The 19,824-nt window shown below is 61.6% G+C and overlaps 1 protein-coding gene across 2 annotated transcripts in view; it reads right to left on the bottom strand.

Annotated features, from left to right (window-relative positions):
• CORO7 (coronin 7) overlaps positions 1-19,017 on the bottom strand; it is a 56,797-nt gene extending 37,780 nt beyond the window's left edge. Inside the window, exons 1-7 of one of the 2 annotated variants that reach the window (XM_058286558.2) lie at positions 18,851-19,017; positions 16,430-16,526; positions 15,046-15,120; positions 10,078-10,148; positions 9,408-9,591; positions 7,656-7,732; positions 2,652-2,702 (exon numbers count right to left, since the gene is read on the bottom strand). In XM_058286558.2, the coding sequence (XP_058142541.1) occupies positions 2,652-2,702; positions 7,656-7,732; positions 9,408-9,591; positions 10,078-10,148; positions 15,046-15,120; positions 16,430-16,526; positions 18,851-18,910 (615 nt within the window). In that variant the 5' untranslated portion in view covers positions 18,911-19,017. The remainder of the gene's footprint in view (positions 1-2,651; positions 2,703-7,655; positions 7,733-9,407; positions 9,592-10,077; positions 10,149-15,045; positions 15,121-16,429; positions 16,527-18,850) is intronic. The other variant, XM_058286559.2, reaches the window with a different exon arrangement.
• Between the last annotated feature and the right edge of the window lie 807 nt (positions 19,018-19,824).

Raw genomic sequence — 19,824 nt, 5'->3', positions numbered from 1 at the left:
CTCCTGCCTGGTTTCCAGAACAAAAAGCCCCCGCCGCCCACCCACGCCCTCCTCTGCCAGGCTCAGTTCTGGGCTCCAAGCACCCAGGTCCCAGGCCTGGCCTGGCCTCCCCATGGGATGGGCAGGAGGTGGAGGCCGGCGGGTTCATTGCCAGGCCCCCAGGGCACCCCCAGGCGCAGCGCCTCCGCCAACCCAGGGGCCAGGGCTCAGACAGGCGACCCATTCCTGGGTGATGGCACGGCAGGGGGCCAGGGGCTGGGGTGGGATGGACGGAGCCTGACTTGGGCGCCCTGCTCTGCTGTGTGAGCCAAAGTGCCACTGAGACGGGCTGAGCCCCCGGCACCCTCTCCTGCAGGACAGGAGAACAAAGAGCTGCCTTTGCAGGATAGTTGTGAGGGCTGAAGGCTTGTGCCAGCCAAGTGCTGGGCCCAAGGAAGGGTCGCCAGCTACAAAGAGCAGGAACTTCAGTGGCCGCCAGGGGCTGCGGGGGAGGGGCGAGCGGGCGGAGCCCAGGGCAAACCTCTCCACGTGATCCCTGCAGGGTGGAAAGGGACACTGTGTGCTTGTCAAAACCCACAGGCCTACGTGGGACACTCGGTGCTCTCCAAGTTTTCTATACATCTACAACGCCCGTAAAAAAAATCAACAGGAAAAAACGATAGACCTGTAGACCTGGACAAACCCTAACATCCACTGTGACAGGCATACCGCACTGACACGCAACAGGGGAAACCGGGGTGGGGGGAGAGGACTGGGGGCGCCAAAGGGCAAAGCTGTGCTTTCTGTGCGATTTTTCTATAAAGCTAAAACTGCTCCAAAAATAAAACTTCCTATTAAAAAAAATTAATACTAAGTATAAAGTAAGGGATATGAACCCGAAGGGGCCCTCAAGTCTGCCTGCTTCGAGCCTGGGTAGCTAGAGGCAGGACCCAAGGAGGCCCCCCAAGGCCCCGCTCACCCCAGCTCCAGACCCTGGGATGGCCGAGCAGGGTCTTGAGCAGGGGCCAGGCGAGGTGGCCGCAGAGCCCCCGGGCCGGCTGGAGACGGGCATCCTCCCCGGTCACCAGCTGCCCTCACGCCCCCTCCAGCGGGGAGGAGGATCTCCTGAGAAGGTGCTCCCAGGAGCCCCCCCAGAACCGGCCCCTCGGCTCACACCGGCCCTGGCTGCCGGCAGCGCTTGCCTAATGGAAGCCAGGTGTGGGCCAGATGCCCTGGGCGGAGGTGGGGGGCAGGGCCGCAGGGAGGGCGGCATTCCAGGCCCCACGGCCCCCGCGCCAGCCAGCCAAGCCCCGGCCCCAGCCCAGCGCTGGGAGGGGGCTGAGCCACCCACGCTCTTCCCAGGTCTGCTCAGCCCGGCGGGCCCCTCCAGAACCAGATCCGCTCCCTCCCTCTTCAAGGAAGCCCCTTGGACGCCAGCCACCCAGTCCCCACCTCAGCTGCAGGCCCCACCCCTGCCTGGAGGAGGAGGAGGGCCGGGCCAGGCCACTCCGCCCAAGGAGGGGGCCTGCCTGTGTACCCCAGCGCCCTCCCCCAGCGCCCCCCGGGAGGGAGAGAAGAGCCAAACCGGGTTGCTCACGCCGCCTTCAGCTGGATCTGGGCAAAGCCTGGAGGGTGGCGAGAGCAAGTGCCTAGGTCAGGCCTGCAGCTCACGCCCCCACCAGCCCAGGTCCTGGGGGGGTCGGGGTTGGGGGTCAGTCAACCTCCCCAGGAGGCACGGCCAGGTGGGGCAAAACCACCCCCACTGGCCACTGCACCACCTGCCAGGAAGGACGGAACAGCCTGGACTCTCCCGCCGCAGGCCGCACAGCGCCACCCGAGTGGGCTGGGGGCACACAGGGCCTCCCAGGCCACGGCGGGGTGGCGCTGGGCTGCTAGACGTCCTGCTCCAGGCAGTGCCCCTCCCACAGCAGGCAATGGGACCTGGGCGTCACTTTCCTCCTTGGCTTCCAGGTAGATCTCTTTGAAGTTGCACGTCTGCTCGGCTCACCTTCGTGGTGCGCCCAGTTAGGGGGAACTAGGCCCTCGCTCGGCTGCCTCGGCTCCTGGACCCAGTCACCCTCCCTTTGTGTACTCAGGCCCCGGCGCCAAGGTCAGCTCCTCAGAGCGCCACCCGGGGCCTGAGTGCCCGGCACTGAGCTGCCACGCGCAATGTCTCTGCCACAGGAACGTGTGCTCCCCCGGGGGCTCCACGCCGGGCCCTGCTCGCCCCCCCACGTCCCAGACACCGTGTGGGTCCTGGGTCCTGAGCCCTGCAGGGGCCTGTGGGGGCCCGGTGGGCCGGCACAGCCCTGCTTCCTGGTGCGGCTTTCTGGCTCCTCCGGCCTCTGCTGACAGTGCCCGGGAAGGGGGGCGGGCAAGGGTCCCAAAGGAGGGAGGAGGCAGGAGTCTCAAATTAGCTTCCCGAAGCCACAGGCCGCCTCCCCCGTGAGGCTGCGGGCAGCGTGGCCGCACCCCACCCTGGGACCCGGGCCAGGCCCTTCCGGGACCCAGAGAGCTTCCCAGAAGTGCCTTCCGGTGTGGGAGCCTGACTCCCAGGTGACCCCACATGCCCACTGGGCCTGCCTGCGGGGGGTGTGGGCCGCCTGCAGGCTCAGCCTGCCCCACCCCCACCTGGAGGACCCTCCCCCTCCCCCCAAGTCCACGCCACTCACCTGAGAGGCCTCGGGCTTCACCCTGGGGTCAAAGACTCGCAGCTGCTTGTCCTGGCAAAGCAAGGTGAGGACACAGGTCAGCGTCCCTGGGCCCCAGCACGTCCCCTGCCCCCCGCCCCAGACGCCAGATGACCTCCCAGCAGGGGCTCCCTCCCCAGGCCCATTGCCTGGGGGGGTGGACTTGGTGACAGCAGGTCACACCCACTGAGCACCCACTCAGGGCCTGCACGTTTGCACAGGACCCCACCTCGAATTCCTGAGTGCCCCAGGAAGCGGGGCTGCCACCACCACCAGCCCACGGGGACAGGGAGACGGAGGCCCAGGACCAAATTCTAGCTCTGAGCTGAGGCACACGTGACCCGCCTGCGCCAAGCCTGGCACTGAGGGGCTCTCCTGACCGCCCGTTTGGTGCTCCAGGAAAGTAGGTCTGAGCAGGGAAGACGCGGCCGCCCGCCACTGTGGCCCTGCGATCCCAGCTACGGAGGATGGGGACGGAGGGAATAGAAGAGAGCAAACTAAAATAAGCCGCCTGCCCCTGGCTGCATGCCTGCAGTGCTGCGTGTGCACATGTATGTGCGCGATGAGAGCAGATGGGGCAGGGCTTGGTCACAACAAAAGGAACGTGCAGGATAACGTGGCATGCTAGGACTCTACTGTGGTGACTGCAAACCAAAAACAATCTGCGTGACCAGGTCCCTGTCCTCGTTCAAGTCTGCCTAGCGAGGAAGAAGAACTTGAGCTGCACAGGCCAGTCTGGCAAGACCGGTCACCACGGGGTCACCAGGGGCGGGGACGAGTTGCTTTTCCTTTGTGCGTTTTAGCTCGGCTGCACTCTGCATCATGTACCCCTTTCGGATTTTGGGTGACAAGAAAACCAATGTGCCCGGCCCTCCTGCTGCTGGGGACACTGTAGAGCACACAGCCCCACTGCCACCAAGATGGAGAGACACACAAGGCTCAGCGGTCATGGACTTTGGGGAGAGCTGGACCTGACTCGAAGCCGGAAGGAAGGGTGTTCAAGAGGGGGGACAGTAGGAGCCAAAACGGGAGACAGGTAGCACAGAGGGGAAGGGAGAACGCGGGGAGGCAGTGCAGTGAGGCTTAGGAGTATGGGGGAGAGTAAGAGGTATCGGGGGGACAGGGCAGGGGCACTAGGCAAGGCACAGCCAGAGGAGGGAGGGGACCAGGAGAGGGCCTCAGAAGCCAGGCCTCCCGGACACACCTGGGTGGGTGCAGGGCTCATGGGCCACTCAGGCAAAGCCTCCCGCCTGCAGCTATGAGCACTGGCTGTGCCAGGCGGGCACCGTCCAGGGGCCAGCTCTTAACACCACACCACAGCCTCGAGGTCAGAAGGTCATGCAGACAAACAGACACAGACAGATCAGCTAGAAAGCAAGAGACAGGGAGAGACAGAGATCACAGAGAGGCAGAGGACAGCAGGGCCAGCACCTCCTCTGCTCTTGGCCACCTCTCCCGCTTCCCAGGGGCTGAGGAAGCCCTTGGGGAGGCGCCCTGCCCTTGCCATCTCGGCACCTCCCCCAGCAGCATGGCAAGAAGCTCAGTCTACAAGTTGGGACATCACCAGGGAAGCCCCCCGATCAAGTGTATGCCTGGGGGGCCCCTGCGTGAGTGTCTTCCAGCACAGGTGGGCCTCCTAGGAGATAACAGCTCCCGCGTGGCTGTCCCTGCACCCTCACCTTCCCAACACCCCTGCCGCCTGCCTGGTGGGCCCACGTCGGGGAGAGACTTGGACTCTTCAAAAGAGGCTTTGGTCCTCCAGGAGCAAGACGTGACAGGAGAGGGAATAGCCCCGCGAGCAAGAGGCCTCCCCTGGACGACGGGGCCGGCCTGGGTTTGCACCTGCCTCGTCCCCGACATCTCAGGACCTCGGGCAGCTGGACTGTGCGCTGCGAGTATGACGGGGCACCGCAGCCTGGAGGAATGGAGCTGAGGCAGAGCAGGGCTGGCGGCACTGGTGAATGGGCTGGACCCTTGCATGAATGCAGTCAACCTGGGTCCAGAGCTCGGGGCTGGGGGAGCCAGGGGCGCCCTCCTGTGGGCCGGGAGCGCAGCAGCCAGCACAGCCTCCAGCGTGGCTGGCGCGCCCTCTAGCGGCCTCCTGTGCCCTTCCCTGGGGTTCAGGAGCCGCCCCGGCTCAGGGCAGGAGAGGGCAAGGCAGGGAAGGGCTTCAGAGAGCCGATGGACCTGCTGCAGCGCGTGCTGGGGGCGGCTCTGCCCAGCACCACTCCCGTGGTAAAGCCCCATCGGAAATCGGAAAAGCTGTTCCCAGGGGTGAGCTCAGAAGGAGCAAGGAGACCCCGGCCCCGGGGCTGGACCATGGTGGCTGCTGGGGTCTGCAGCCCAAGGTGCTCCCTGCCCGCTGCTGAGGCACTGGCGCTGGCCCTCCCTGGCACCGCCTCACCCAAGGCCATGCCCGGCCCAGGGTCAGTGCTGGGCCCGGGCTCAGGGCAGGATGCCTGGCCCTGCCTCTCACTCCTGGGTGCAGTGCCCTCTCCGTAAGCCTCCTGCTCTCCCTAACACCCGCCCCAGGGTGGCCCTCAGCTGCTCGGCTAGAACCTGGCAGCTGCCCACATGTCCAGGCCCGTGGGGGAAGACGACCACCCACGGCAGCCAGAGGGTCCCATGACCCCACCACGCGACCCAATCCCCAGGGCCTCCCTGTACCCGGAGCGAGACTCAGCCATCTCTTGCCTCCACTGTGAACCAGGAACACGCTGCCAAACCGCAGCCTACCCGGGCACCCAGTGAGTGCTCACGGGGGTCCTTGCTCACCCCATGCTAGCCCACCACCAGCAGGTGGGTGAGCAGGGCTCTGGAGCTGGGAGGCCCAGCTCTGTTCGGCGCGTGTCCCAGGACCCGTCCTCTGGCTCGGAGGCTGCGGAGATGGGCCCAGGGCACCCTGTTACTATGGAAACGGGAGGCGCCTTCCTGCCACCCTCCAGGGCTCTCTTGGGGCCGAGTGTCCCACACTTCTGTGAGGACACTGACACCCGCCCTGTGGGATAGGCACCTCTGCGTCTGTTCTCTGGGGGAGCAGCAGGCTCAAAAGGCGAGGAGGCTCGCCAGGGCACCCGCAGGTACCATAAAGACGCATGCCCACGAGGGCCTGACTGCAGGGCCCAGGGCAGCCTGCGGGGAGCTGGCTCAGCAGCCCTGGAAAGCAGGCGGCCGAACGTACCAGTCACCCTACACATGCCCAGGAAGCCTGGGCCCACGGCCGCTGTTTTAGAAATCCAGGCCAGGCGCTGGCGAACTGCTGCCCACGGGCCAGCCTAAGCCTGCCTGGTCCTCTGAGCAAAGCTTCCTGGGACTTAGCCACAGCCCGAGTCCACGTCTTGTGTGAAGATGCACTGAGGTCAGGACATCAAGGCTCAGCGTTTGTGAGAGCAACCTCATAGCCCCCAACCCGAAAACGCGTACTGTCTGACCCTTCACAGGAAAGGTCTGCCTACCTCTGGTGTCGGCTAAGGAAGTTGCCTAAAGGGCAAAAACAAAATAAATTATAATGGGCAAACTAAAATTAATTAAAATAAAAGAGTCCACATACAAAGATGCTCGTGCTCCAGCTTACAACACGGGAGCACCAAGGGCTAGCCCAGCGGTCTGGCTGCAGGGGCTGATGGAATAAACTGGCACACCTCACTTGTAAATGACTCCCATGACAGTCATTAGTTTTCACAAACTGGAAAAAACGTTTTTTGTAGTGAACAGAAAAATACAGGTGAGAGTAACGTGGACTGAATGGTTTCAAAACACTTAGGAAGAGGCCCAGGAAAAATGTAGGGAAAATGGTAAATGGTGACACAGGTAGCCCCTGGGTGGAAGAATATTAAGGGATTTTGTCTTTTTTTGCTCGTTTTCTTTTATGCTGCTTCCTGTGCCACAAGCACAATGGTAATGACAGAGCAAGCCCGCGCCTGACGCTCTTTCCAGGGTCCCTTCTCTTATGAGCTGTGGGCCCTGGAAACCGAGGGCAGAGGCGCGTCCAGGCTGTGCCTGCCTGGGAGGCCCAAGCCCTCCTTCTCGGCCAGGGCTCCTACTTCAGCCCCGCCTCTCCAGAACCATGGTGACAGGCACCCCCCACCCGCCCAAGCAGGGGTTCCCTGGGACCAGTGACTGAAATTCTTGTGTAACGAGCTCAACAGAACAAATCAAAAAGGAGCTGGCAGTCCCTTCTGCCCAGCAGGCTCTCTGGAATCATGGCTTCCTTCAGAGATCGCTCCAGAGCCTCACCTGAGACAGCTTTCCTGGCTGGCCCGACGAGCCCAAAGTCCTGTCTCCCCCCGAGCCCAAGTCCTTCCATCTGTACGACCCCTTGTCCCGTGTCTGCTGCCCCTGGGCAGGTGCTGCTTAGAAAGAGCCTCGAGGGAAGCGGATTTGGCTCAGTGGACAGAGTGTTCGCCTACCACACAGGAGGTCCACGGTTCAAACCCCGGGCCTCCTGACCCGTGTGCAGCTGGCCCACGCGCAGTGCTGATGCGTGCAAGGAGTGCCCTGCCACGCAGGGGTGTCCCCCGCATAGTGAAGCCCCATGCACAAGGAGCGTGCCCCGTAAGGAGAGCCGCCCAGAGCAAAAGAAACTACAGCCTGCCCAGGAATGGCGCCACACACATGGAGAGTCGAGGCAGCAAGATGATGCAACAAAAAGAAACACAGATTCCCGGTGCTGCTGACAAGAACAGAAGCAGACACAGAAGAACACACAGCAAATGGACACAAAGAACAGACAACTGGGTTGGGAGTGGGGGAAGGGGAGAGAAATAAAAAATAAGTCTTTAAAAAAAAAAAGGAAGAGCCTTGAGAAGGGCAGGGGTGTGGCGAAGCAGTGGGCATTAGGGTGTGCGGGGCTGGCCTGGGGACCAGAGCAGGCTCGGGGGAGGATGCTGGGTTGGAAGGTACGAGGGGCAGGCTGGAGGAGGGGTGCACGAGTATGCACGCTCCCCGGAAGCATGGCCCCCCAGGGCTGGGCACCTGCAGGCCTACCTTACACGCTGTGCCCACCAGGGCGCCATCCCGGCTCCAGGCCACGCTCTGCACCAGGTCCCCGTGGGCCGCCAGCTCTGTGGAGAAGCAGCCAAGGTCAGGAGGGAGTCCAGGACCCCCTCCTAGGGAGGCAGGTGCAGGAGCCTAGCTCGGGTAACCCCCCAGGGCAAAGGCCACAGTTCCAAGGGTCTCTCCCTTCCAGCTGGGAGGGGTGAGGAGGGCAGGGGAGGGGGCACAAAGGCAGCAGGTGCCTCCCAGCCACTCTCCACCTGGGCCAGGGGCTCCTGCTTCAACCCTCCCAGCTTCAGGACAGCTGCCCTTAAGCCCTGTTGGGGGTCCCCTCCTGGGCTGACCCAGGGCCCCCGGGTGGCACTCACCCCCGCCCAGGCCCTCTGCTCCTGCCCTCGCCTTTCTCCCACCCCTGGGTTCTTCAATGCTCCTTTCCTCCCAACGTGCAGCCCAAAGCCCCTCCTGAGTGTGAGCAGGACTCAGTGACTCACTTCTAACAGAGAATTCAGAGGGAGCAACAGCCAGGACTGCTTCCTCTGGGGCAGCGGCTGTGCTGAGCGCGTACTTGAGCCACCCAGAAGCAGCCCGGGTGAGAGCAAACAAGGCCCCCGCCAGCAGCCGGCTCGGTGTGCACGGGCCACGGTGGAAGTGGAGCCCCCCGACTGGTCGACAACTTGAATGCAGCCTCGTGGGAGACCCGGAGCCCCCGCCACGCAGCTGAGCTGCTCCTGGAGGCCTAAGGGAAGGAGAGCTTCAAGCCGCTAAGCCTGGGGGAGCTTGCTCGGCAGCGACAGGTAACCACCAGGCTGAGGTTCGCTTCTCTGGGGCAGAGCCAGGCTCTGTCGCCTGTGGTCCCACCAAGCTGCTGAACCTCCTGAGCCACCTCTAACTCAGCGTGAGCACCCCCTCGGCAGTGCTGGGCTCCCACGAGAGGCGACAGGGGCCACCGCGGCCGGTGTGAGTCCCTGCTGAACGACAACCAGCTTCTAGGGCTCAGAGTTGAAGTTCCCAGATGCAGCGGGAGCACCTGCCAGAGCAACGCCTCTCAGGACATGAGAGGCACCGCAGCGGGTGCTGGCTGAAGCCCTAGCCACTGACGCGGCCAGGAGGGAGCCCCTGCAGCAACCCAGGCACTGCCGCCAGCCTGCTCCCAGCCCCCGAGGGCGGGCAAGCCCCGCAGCGACCCAGCCAGCTCTCGCACTCAGCACCACCCGGCCTTCAACTTTGTGCACCCAGGGCTTTTATCTCTAAGAAGGCGATGAGCGCTGCAGAAAGGACTCTATTGTCACCGTAGTCCCCCTGTGGCTTGGCCAAGTCCCAGCCGTATGCTCACAGCACCAGACACTGGGACCCCGCCCCCCGTGGTGACATCAGCTGTCCTGGGAAGAGGGGACACGTGTGCGTGCATGTGTGTGAGGGTTAACAGAGCAAAACCCTCGTCTCCCGGGTAGCAAGTCGATCGTTTGCTTTGAGAACTGAGAAACTTTCAAGAAATAAGTAGCTTGTTTAGAATATGAAGGAGGTCAGCAAAAGTGAGCGCTTAGGGGGGTAAAAACTGCCACCAAGGGGCAGTAGAGGGGGGTGAAGTGTTTTTTATCATAAACCTTAAAGAACCTTACAACTTCTCACACGATGTTATGTGGGAAACTTTGGTACACACTTAAAGATTCAGGGTGCCAAAAACACGAATAAAGCAAGTTCTGTCCAGCTGGAGGGGCTGCCGCGGGAAGGGAAGGCACGTACCTGTGAGGGGCTGCCGCCTGGCTGCGTCCCACACCTGCACAGCCGTGCCCGCCGCGCTCGCCAGGACCCCGTCTGCAGCCGGGTGGAACTGCAGCACTTCCACCTGGAGCTCGCCGGGGCCCAGCACCAGCCCGGGGCCCAAGGGCAGGGCCCCACCTGGGGCCGGCAGCCGCCACAGCTTCACCTGCGGGAGGACCAGCCTGTGAGCCCAGGTCTGGCAGGGGCCCCGGCCAGCCTTGCCCAGAGAGTCCCGTGGTGAGGCGAGGCTCCCCGAGGACAGCCCTGTCCAGCCGGGTGGTGGTGCCCCACACGCTGGCTGGGGCCGGGCGCTTTAGGATCTCAGGTCGGGGAAGGGAAAGGGCTGTAGTGTCTGGCTCAGGGGAAGGATGCCTGGCTCCAGGATCAGAAGGCATGGTTGAAGCAGTGGAGAAGTCACGTGGGCTGGCAGGGCCAGGGGCTTTGTCACTTCTGGGACCCCTAGCCCTGCCTTCCTCAGGGAGCCACAGCACAACCACCGCCCCAGGCAGCACAGGGAGCTGGGGTGGGCTAAGGAACTCAGGAATCCTGGGCTGCCCAGCCGGCCCTGGAAGCCAGCAGAGGGGCCGTGGGCCCTGGCGGGGAGGGGAGGGGAGGGGAGGGCAGAGTCCCCTCATCCAGCTGCTCCACGCACCGTCCTGTCGGCTGAGCCCGTGGCCAGGAGGAAGTCATCGAAGGGAGAGAAGTCCAAGTCCGTGACCAGGTCTGCAAAGGAGCAAAGGCTGATGCAGGCCGAAGAGAACCCACCCAACAGCCTTGTTATGGGACAAAATGTGTCACCCAGAAAGATACCACACCCGACCTGTGAATGTGGCTTATCTGGAAATGGAGTCTTTAAAGATGTGATTAGGAAAGTGGATTTGGCTCACCTGATAGAGCTTCTGCCTACCACATGGGAGGTCCAGGGTTCAAACCCCGGGCCTCCTGACTCATGTGGTGAGCTGGCCCACATGCAGCGCTGATGCGCCCAAGGAGTGCCATGCCACGCAGGGGTGTCCCCCGTGTTGGGGAGCCGCGCACACAAGGAGTGCGCCCCTTAAGGAGAGCCGCCCAGGGCGAAAGAAAGTGCAGCCTGCCCAGGAATGGCGCTGCACACATGGAGAGCTGACACAACAAGATGACGCAACAAAAAGAGACGCAGTTTCCTGGTGCCACTGACAAGAATACAAGTGGACACAGAAGAACACACAGCGAATGGACACAGAGAGCAGATAACGGGGGGAAGGGGAGAGAAGTAAACAAAAAAAAAATAAATCTTAAAAAAAAAAAAACGTTATTAGAAGAGGCCGAAGGGGAGTAGGGTGGACCCTTATCCAATGTGCCTGGTGTCCTTACAAGAGGGAAATCGGACACTGACCTGTGTTAGAGGCCACATGATGGCGGGGGCAGAGACTGGAGTGCTGCAGCCACACGCCAAGGGCCGCCAAGGCCGCCGGGCACCACCAGAAGCCAGGAGGCCAGGCAGGCGCCTCCCAGAGAGCCTCCGAGGGAGAGTGGACCCTCCAAGACCTTGACTTTGGACTCTGGCCTCCAGAAGGGCGAGACGATAAATGCCTGTGGCTTAGTAACGGCAGCCCAGGAAAGGAACAAGCCCGCCCTAAGCCCAGCGTGGCTTCTGCCCACACGCCAACACCACAGCCCCTCCTGCCACGCGCATCCCCAGGAGCCCAGATGAGCGGGGTGCCGAGGGCCCGGCTTCAGGGGGCCCCCTGAAGGCAAGGGGCAGGAGCCCGGAATCACCAGGCACCAGACTTCACCCACCACCCAGGCCAGCGTGGGACCCTGCTCTGAGCCCGACGAGAGATTCAGATGGGATGGCGCCGTCCTACCCCCCCGGACCTCCATGCAGGGAAATACACGTCTACACCCGATTCCGGCGCAGACTTGTGCATGTGGACCCTAGGGAGGGGCTCAAGGAAGGGGCACAGTCCCCAAAGGACATGGACCGCTGGAACAGGCTCGGGCCAGGGCGAGGCCAATGGGGTGGCCGTGCCGCCCCCCCCCCCCCCCCCGCCCCCGAGGTTGCCCGCTGCATGAGCAGCTCTCTGCCCGGCGTGCTAAAACCGGGTGGTGGAGTGCACAGCTCTCAAACTTTCACTTGTAACAGGTGATGTCTAGATTACATCAAAAAGGTCTCTTGTCCCCCTCTGCTGCGAACCCCACTTCCAGCCCTTCGTGGCCAGCCAAGGACTGCCCCAAGCTGGGGCTGGCCCAGAGGAGCCATGAGCCAGGCCGACGGAGCCTGGGCATCTGTGGCAGATCTGGGAGGATGGCAGCAGGCCTGCCAGCACCCGGCCGAGCCCCAGGGCTGCCCTGCTGACCCCCGAGGCCTCACGCACAGCTGCTCCTTCAGTTCCAGAAGTCCCTCGGCTTCTACTAACAGATCCCTTTCTGGCTACAGCAGCTGGAGTTGGTCTCAGTTCTTTGCAACCAAAGGCCCTGAACTGCTCAGCTCTGGGCAGCCAGAGCCCAGGGGTCAAAGTAGGCTGTGGTTTTGGGGAAAGAGACGAGACCGAGGAGTCGGAGTCCCATGGCTAGGGACATGAAAGACTGGGAGCAAGGTGAACAGGACAGCGCCGACATCACAGGTGGGGTGGGTGAGCAGGACAGGCTGACATCACGGGTGGGGTGGGTGAGCAGGGCAGTGTGCTGACATCATGGGTAAGGTGGGTGAGCCGGACAGGCTGACATCACAGGTGGGTGAGCAGGACAGGATGACGTCACAGGTGGGTGAGCAGGACAGCAGTGACATATGGGTGGGGTGTGTGGGGACAGCGTGCTGCCCTGACCAGAGCGCGGAGCACAGACTGCGCCTCTTGCTGCCTCCCAGTGGAGTGCGGTAGCTTTATTTTCTGCCCTGCACAAATCCCTGACCCTGGGACCTCCTGAGAGGAGACGGGGAAAAGAAAGGGTGGCCGTGGGTGGCACCCAGGCACACATGGGTCCGGCCTGGCCTCCAGGCTGGCAGGGCACGGCAGCCCTGGCCCTGTGGGGCGGCAGCAGCAGCCAGGCCTGGTTCCGGCCGCGCAGCTCCGGCACCGTGGCCCCAGCCCGTGCCCGGGCCGGTCCCCCAGGTCCTCAGGAGGACCCGGCAGGTGGTACGCAAGCAACACCCCCAGGCCCCAGCAGCCTGGCCTCAGCATCGCACCACGCTGCTCTCCCAACCGAAGCGGGCCACCGCTGCCACGCCTGCAGCCCAGACGTGCAGAAACACCCTCCAGACGCTTCTGTCCCTCTGCTCCCCTGGGCTGCTGGGCTTGGTTCTGAGCAAAGGTACCCCAAAGGTAGGGCAGAGCCCCAGCCCCTCCACCCCAGGGCAGAACGCCACCTGGTACCTCTAGCTTCCAAGGGAGCTGAAGCTCAGCTGCCCCCCCCCCAAGGCTGCTTCCTGGCAAGGCCGCCCTGCAGACCAATGCCCTGAACAGCTGGGGCACAGCACAGCTTCAACGCACCAATATAAGTCTGGTCCAGCTTCTCTCTGGAAAGCCCTAGCACCCTGCAAGCACCGTCAACTTGGGGAGATGTCTCCCACAAGCAAACAGTATCAAGAAGCAAATAACTCAGTGGTTAAGAATGCAGGAGTCAGATAGAACTGGGCTCCAATTCTGGACTCAGTTTTCTTAACAGTAAAATGGGCATTTTTGAACAATAAACAAATTGTGGTTCATCCATAGAATGGAATATTATTCAGTGGCAAAAAGAAATGAACTGTCAAACCACAAAAAGACATGGAGGAATCTTAAATGCACGTTGCGAAGCAAAAGAAGCCAGTCTGAAAAGGCTACATACTGTGTGATCTCAGCTAAATGATACTCTAGAATGCAAAACTATAGAGATGCTAAAAAGACCAGTGACTGCCTGTGGTTCCGAGCACTTTTACCGCACTGAAACTATTCCTAATGCAACCGCAATGGTGGGTTCATTATTTGTACAATCCTGATTCAACTGTTGGCATTAGTTAATAATAATCTATCACTATTTGCTCATTAGTTTTAACAAATGTACCACACTCAAGCAAGACCTTGTAAAGGGAGACCCTGGGGGAAAGGGTACCGGGGGGAGTAGGGTATGTGGGAGTTCTGTACTGTCTCTACAACTTTTCTGTAAACCGTTTTAAAACCGCTCTAAAATATAGTCTTTGTTTTTAAATGGGAATTTTAAAATTTCCTTCAAAAAGTTGTGAGGTTAGGAAACGGATGTGGCTCAAGCAGCTGAGTACCCACCGCCCACATGGGAGGTCCCGGGTTAGGTTCCCTGTGCCTCCTAAAGAAAACAAAACAAACAACGAGCAAACAAGAACAAAGACAACAAGCTAAAAAAAAAAGAGCAGACAACAAGCAAAACGATGAGCAAACAGAACAGGGAGCCAACTCAGGAGAGCCTATCTGCTCAGTGGTTGATTGCTAGCCTCCTGCATACAAGGTGGAGGGTTCAATCCCTGGTGCCCGTACCCCAAGAAAGACAAAAAATAGAAAACAAAAAAAAAAGAATAAAAAACAAGTTGTGAGGTTAGACAAGACAAACGTCTTACACACAGTACAACATAGATGAACCTCGAAAACATCATGCCAAGAGAAAGTAGCAGGATTCCAATGACTACTTGTCGCACGAGTCTATCTACGAAACATTCAGGAAAGGCACATCCAGGAAAGGCGCGTCCATCGGGCAGGGTCGCGCCCGCCTCCTATGAAGGGCCAGGAAGGAGGTGCCGGAGGCCTGGCAGGCCGCACGAGCTCTGTCACAGGCGCCTGATTCTGCCGCTGCTGCAAGCAAGCAGCCCGGCTCTCCGTCAGGGCATGGATGTGGCCGTGCGCCCACAGAACTCTTCACACAGGCAGGCGGCAGGCCCATCTGGCCCATGGCAGCAGTGCCACGGAGGTGGAAAGCAGATGGGTGGCTGCCTGGGGCAGCGGGCACGGGATTAGCTGCAAGGGGCAGGAGGGGCCTTCTGGGAAACGGCGATGTTCAAAGGCTGGAGGAGGGGGGAATCTCTGTAACTTCAATAGGAAACATTCAATTGTTCACTTAAAACAGTTACCATTTAGGGTACGTGGACGACACCGCAATTCAAGTTGTTTTTCAAAAGTTTTCAGCCCAAGGACCAAGGGCCTGGTCCCTCCCCTCACCCCATGGCCCCCAATGGGCTGGGGCTGGGGCCGACGGCTGCTGCAACTGCACTAGAGGCCGAGGCTAGGCAGGCCACCGGGGCTGCTGCAGCCGGAGGAGAGCAGGCTGTTCCCTCACAGCGGGCAGGACGCCAGGCGCCCCCAGAAGCAGCTGCAGTGGACAAAAGCTCTTTGTGAGGCCCCGTCTTCGGGCCTGCAACCCGGCCCGGCCGGGGAGGACGCCTGCTGGGAGCCAGGAGAGGCCCAGGGTCTCCAGCGGCAGGCGGGCGGTAGCTCAGCCCCTCGAGGCACACACCTCTCCTCCTGCCCAGAAGACTCCTGCCCAGGCTGGAATGTTCCAAGCCTGAGACTGACCCATCTATCAGATACCCAGCAGGAACCACAGCGGGGGACAGGTAAGCCACAGGACCAGGGGAGCACGAGCCTCTGGCCCTGGGGAGGGATGCTCCAGGCTTCTAGGAAAAGCACCCACTTACCGGAATGGCAGCCCAGGTAGGCCACGCCTCTCTTCTCCTCTCCCTGGTCTTCCAGAGGCACGATCCCCAGCACACCTGTTAAGCAAACCCGAAGCCTCTGACTTTGGGCCTGTTGGGAAACGTCTACTTTGTCTACCTCTCCACCAACGACTCCAGGCCCTGCTGGTACCAGAGCCAAGGGCCTGGGACCCAGAGTCCCACCCCTCGTCAGAGCGCACTGTCTGGACTCTGGAATTGGCCCACTGCCAGGTTCTCACTCTAGGTAAGAGGTTTCCACGAGATGGAATGGATAGAAGATATTGGGCAAAGAGGTGCTCTCATTTTTGTATCATGGGCCCTAAGAGGTCAGCCTGAGACCGCCGGGTGCCACTTCTCCCTGCATGTGGACAGAGCTGACCAGGAAGGGAGGCAACACCAAGGGCAGCAGAGGGTGAGGTCGAACCTGAACCTCTGGATACAGCTCTGCCTGAAGCCCCGGATTCTTAGGTATGCAAGCCAAAAAGGTACCCACTGGGAAGTGGATGTGGCTCAAGCAACTGGGCTCCCATCTACCATTTAGGAGGTCCAGGGTTCGATACCCAGGGCCTCCTGGTGAGGGCAAGCTGGCCCGTGTAGCGAGCTGGCCCACGCAGAGTGCTGCCCTGCGCACGAGAGCTGGCTCACACAGGACTGCTGGCCCATGCAGAGACCTGGTGCAGCAAAATGATGCAATAAAAAGAGACACAGAGGAAAGAGAATAAGAGACGCAGCAGATCAGGGAGCTGAGGCAGTGCAAGAGAACGATCACTTCTCTACCACTCTGGAGGTCCCAGGATCAGTTCCCAGAGCTGCCTAATGAGAATATAAGCAGCATAGAAGAACACACAGCGAATGGACACAGAGAGCAGACAATGGAGGGAGGAGAAAAATAAGTAAATAAATCAATCTTTTTTTTTTAAAAAAAAGGTGCCCACTTCTTGCTGAAGACAGCGTGAGGTCTCAGTTGTCACTCGCAGTCAAGCAAAGCCTAACCAGCCCACTGGAGCTTTTCCCATCTCTGTGTTCCTGGCTATCCTGCCACCATCAGGCACATAGACAAGGGCATCTGGACACACAGGTGGCAGAAAGCCCTGCCCCTCCTCAGAATCGGGGAGCAGTCTCCCTCCCCCCTCACCCCACTCTTCGAGACCACAATCGACCCGCTGTATGCGAATGAAACAGCCAGGGCCCTGATCAAAATCCACCTCACTACAATCTCACTTGCAGGGCTCCACGGCCCGGGTGTACTTGTCGGAGCACCGAGGGGCCCCTCCAAGCCCCCCACCTGCAACGAGCCTGCCCTCCTCCCACACCCCACCTCTCGTGACAGTGTCCACACCGCCACACCCATGGCCAGCCCCCCTACCTGGACGGTCGGAGTTAAACGCAATCAAGCTGCAGCTCGACTTGATCTGGTTCCCACACGAGGGGGTGGTCCCTGCTCGAATGTCACTGATCCAGGCCTGAAGTGAAGCAGCAGAAGGTGGCGGTGACAGCAGGGTGTGGAGAATAATCCCAGGAACTCTTCCCCTAACATACCCATGATGCCTTGCCATCTTCCACCCATTCCCTTAGAGATGCTTTCCTTGGACTCAAACCCTGACCCACTCATGCAGTCCCTTAGAAAATGCAAAGTGTCCTTGACATGCCCATCTAAGTCACTAACAGTGCAATTCTGCTTACTAAGCCAGTTCCTCTGAAGGGGAGGAGGCTGTCAGGCAGCTCAGGCTGAGCAAAGTCAACAGGCTGCTTGGGAAGAGGGAAGGGATGTTGCTTCTGCTCAATGACAAAGCAAAGAAGAAGTGAGCCCCTAACACTGACACAGGCTCAACTTCCTCGAGTGTGCCGCTGCCGGCCTCCGTCAAGTCCAGGGGCTTTGAGAGAAACATCCCAAGCTGAGAGGGGGGTGGAGGCTCGGCCTGCTGAGAACATGCCTCTCCATGCAGCCCCACGGGTGGCAGGAATGCCCCACACGTGGGCAGATATCTGCCCTGCTGGTGAGGCCTCACCATGCACCTGACGACCAAGCACCCCCACCTCCCCTTCCACGGTGTCACAGATACCACCCCAACCACCTACTTTTTTTTTTTTACTTTTTTTATTTTTAAAAACAAATCAGTTTTATTGGTGCATATTAATAAAGCACACAGTTCACCCCAAGTGCACCATCAATGGTATTTGGTATAATCACCTAGTGGAGCATGCATCACTTCAATCATTGAAAGTTTCTAATTCAGTGTCCCCCTGCCACAAGTAAGCATATCACCCTGCGCTAGCCCACCACCCCAGTTCATGTTTACTGCTCAAACACAGTGACCAGAAGTACCTTTGGAAAGGAACGCAGGTCACCTGTTCTCCCCCACCTCCCTATCATAAACTGTTCTAGGCCCTCCCTGTGATCTATGGGCCTGTGGCCCACCTGGGAGCAAGCCAGGCCCCTCACTTATCTTCCAGGCCCCTCCAAGGACTCACAGCTCACTGTGGCTGCCCTGATGCAAATCTGACCCCCCTTCAGCCTTTCCATGGCTCCCGAATGCCCTTACAATAAATTCAACTCCTTCACGCACCCTCAGGCTGGGCAGGGCCCTTCTGCCCCGACCTAGCACTTCCCTGTCACTGCACTCCTGCCACCTGCTCTACTTTCTGTTCCTCCCCCAGGCTCTCTCCCTGCCTGTCTCTGCGCATGTTGCTCCCCCTGTCCCACACTGCTGGGGCCCTCACCCCTGGAGCCTGGCCTTTATTTAACACCACCTACTCACAGCAGCCCCGAGATCCCCACCTCCCCATTCTCCACCCCAGCCCCCTGTAAACTGTATGCCGGGGTGCTTCAGTGTGCCTATGAAGACCGGGAGCGCCCTTATATGTCTGTTTTGTGGCAGTCCTCCTGGAGACTCTAACACTGTCCTGGACATCGAGTGGCCCCAGACCTGGGCACAGCTTAGGTGCCAGGGAAATGTCCCCCAGCAAATGGGAGTGGGGCCTCTGCCCTGGCCTGTCTTGACATGCTCTGGGCCCGTGTCGGGGTCACCAGAAGTCAGTTCAGAGACTATTATCCGAAAAGACACTCCCAAGCCTTCCTAGGGACCCAGGGAGACGCAAGTCAGGACTGGCAGCATCTCTGAAGCACATCCCTCATCAGGCGGGGCTTCTGCCCTTCCGGGGGTCCGAGGCGCCCCCACGACCCCGGCTCTGCTCCTCCTCTGGGCCCCGGGGGCGTCCCCTGCCCCCGCCCAGCCCCTCGGCAGCATCGTGCCGGAGCGAGCCGTGGAAGAGCTTGCGCCACCCGCGAGAGGAAGCGCCGGCGGAAGCCGAGGGTGGGGCGAGCCCGGGCCCGGGGGCGCCCGCTTTCCGCTGCCACTCGGGGACTTGCCGAGGCCGGGGCACAGAGGGGCATCCCCGCTCCCCCAGCCCGGGGCGCCCCAAGGCGGCAGGGAGGAGCTGCGGGGCGCCATCAGCGCCCCGAGCCACGGGGCCGGGGAGGCCGACCGGAAGCCGGGGGCAGCCCCTAGGCCTCGGGCCCAGTGGGGTGCGCCGCGCCGCTCGGGGGTCCCGAGGCGAGCGGGGGGTCCGGGTCGCGGGGGGGGGGGGTGGGGGTGGCCCGAGCGGCCAAGGCGCGTCGCGCGGGCTCCGGACTCTGCCCCTCGAAGCGGGGGCCCGGCCCGAAGGGGGCGCCCAGGAGCGGAGGGCTCGGGGACGCGGAGCCCCCGGGGTCCCCGTGCGCGCTCGGCCGGGGAGCCGTTGGCCGGGCGGGCCAGGCCGAGCGCGGGAGCCCGCGAGCCGGGCTCACCTCACGGCGGGGCGGCCGGACCTCCGTGTGCCGGAACTTGGACGCCTTGAAGCGGCTCATGGCGGCGGGCGCGGTTCCGAGCACCCGGCGGCGGCTCTCAGGTGCGCGGCGAGCGCCCGCGACTCCCGCGGCCTCGGGGCCCCGCCCGCCGCCCGCCACGCCCCGCCACGCCCCGCCACGCCTTCCGGCCAATCGCGGCCGCCGCCGGTCCGCCCGGCCCCGCCCCGGCCTCGCGCCTTCCGCGCGCGTGCGCGGTCGGCCCCGCCTGCCAGCCAATCGCCGGGAGGCCGCCCCGCGAAGCCACGCCCCGCTCCCGTAGGGGCGGAAGGCGGGGGTGGGGCGGTCACGTGCGGGGCGACCCGGCGCTCGCAGTGCCGCTGCCGGTGGGGACCCGAGCTCCTCCGTCGGGAGTGGGTGTGTGGGGAGTAGGGTGGGGGAAGAAATTAACTAGCTCCGTTTCAAAGAAGGGAAACTGAGGCTCCAGAAGAGGGAGAGTCAGTCGCTCTCCCCAGGTCACCGCCCTCGGACGTGACCGAGGGCAGCAGGAGCCCAGGTCTTTCGACGTAAATTCTGTCCATTGAGGCCTCCTCAGGGGCTGCCTCTGCCTCTGCACCCCACCCGCCCTCCTTAGCCCATGTGGGCTCCGTGGGAGAGGAGGGGGCCCGCAGCTGCCCCTTATAGCGCATCTCTTGATGGGCCCCCCGGGCGTGGGGTGTGGCGGGATGGGATGCCCCACAGGGAATCACTGAGGTGATTTATAGATGCTGGAAGGGAGAAAGATAAGAGCAGCGGAGAACCCCTTAAACGGGGACTGTGAGCAGGGTCTGCCTGGCTTAGCCCCTGCACCTGGAGAGAAGAGAGCCGCTCCTTGTTCTTCGCTTTGAAAACTGGCTCTGCGATTCTAGAGGACGCTTCCCGCTTGCGATCAGCTTTGCTGGTAAAAGCACTTAGAACCGAGGCATGCTGCAGTGAAA

The sequence above is a fragment of the Dasypus novemcinctus genome, chromosome 23 (genome assembly GCF_030445035.2).
Source record: "Dasypus novemcinctus isolate mDasNov1 chromosome 23, mDasNov1.1.hap2, whole genome shotgun sequence".
Classification (NCBI taxonomy): domain Eukaryota; kingdom Metazoa; phylum Chordata; class Mammalia; order Cingulata; family Dasypodidae; genus Dasypus; species Dasypus novemcinctus.
This window is presented reverse-complemented; position numbering and strand designations above follow the sequence as displayed.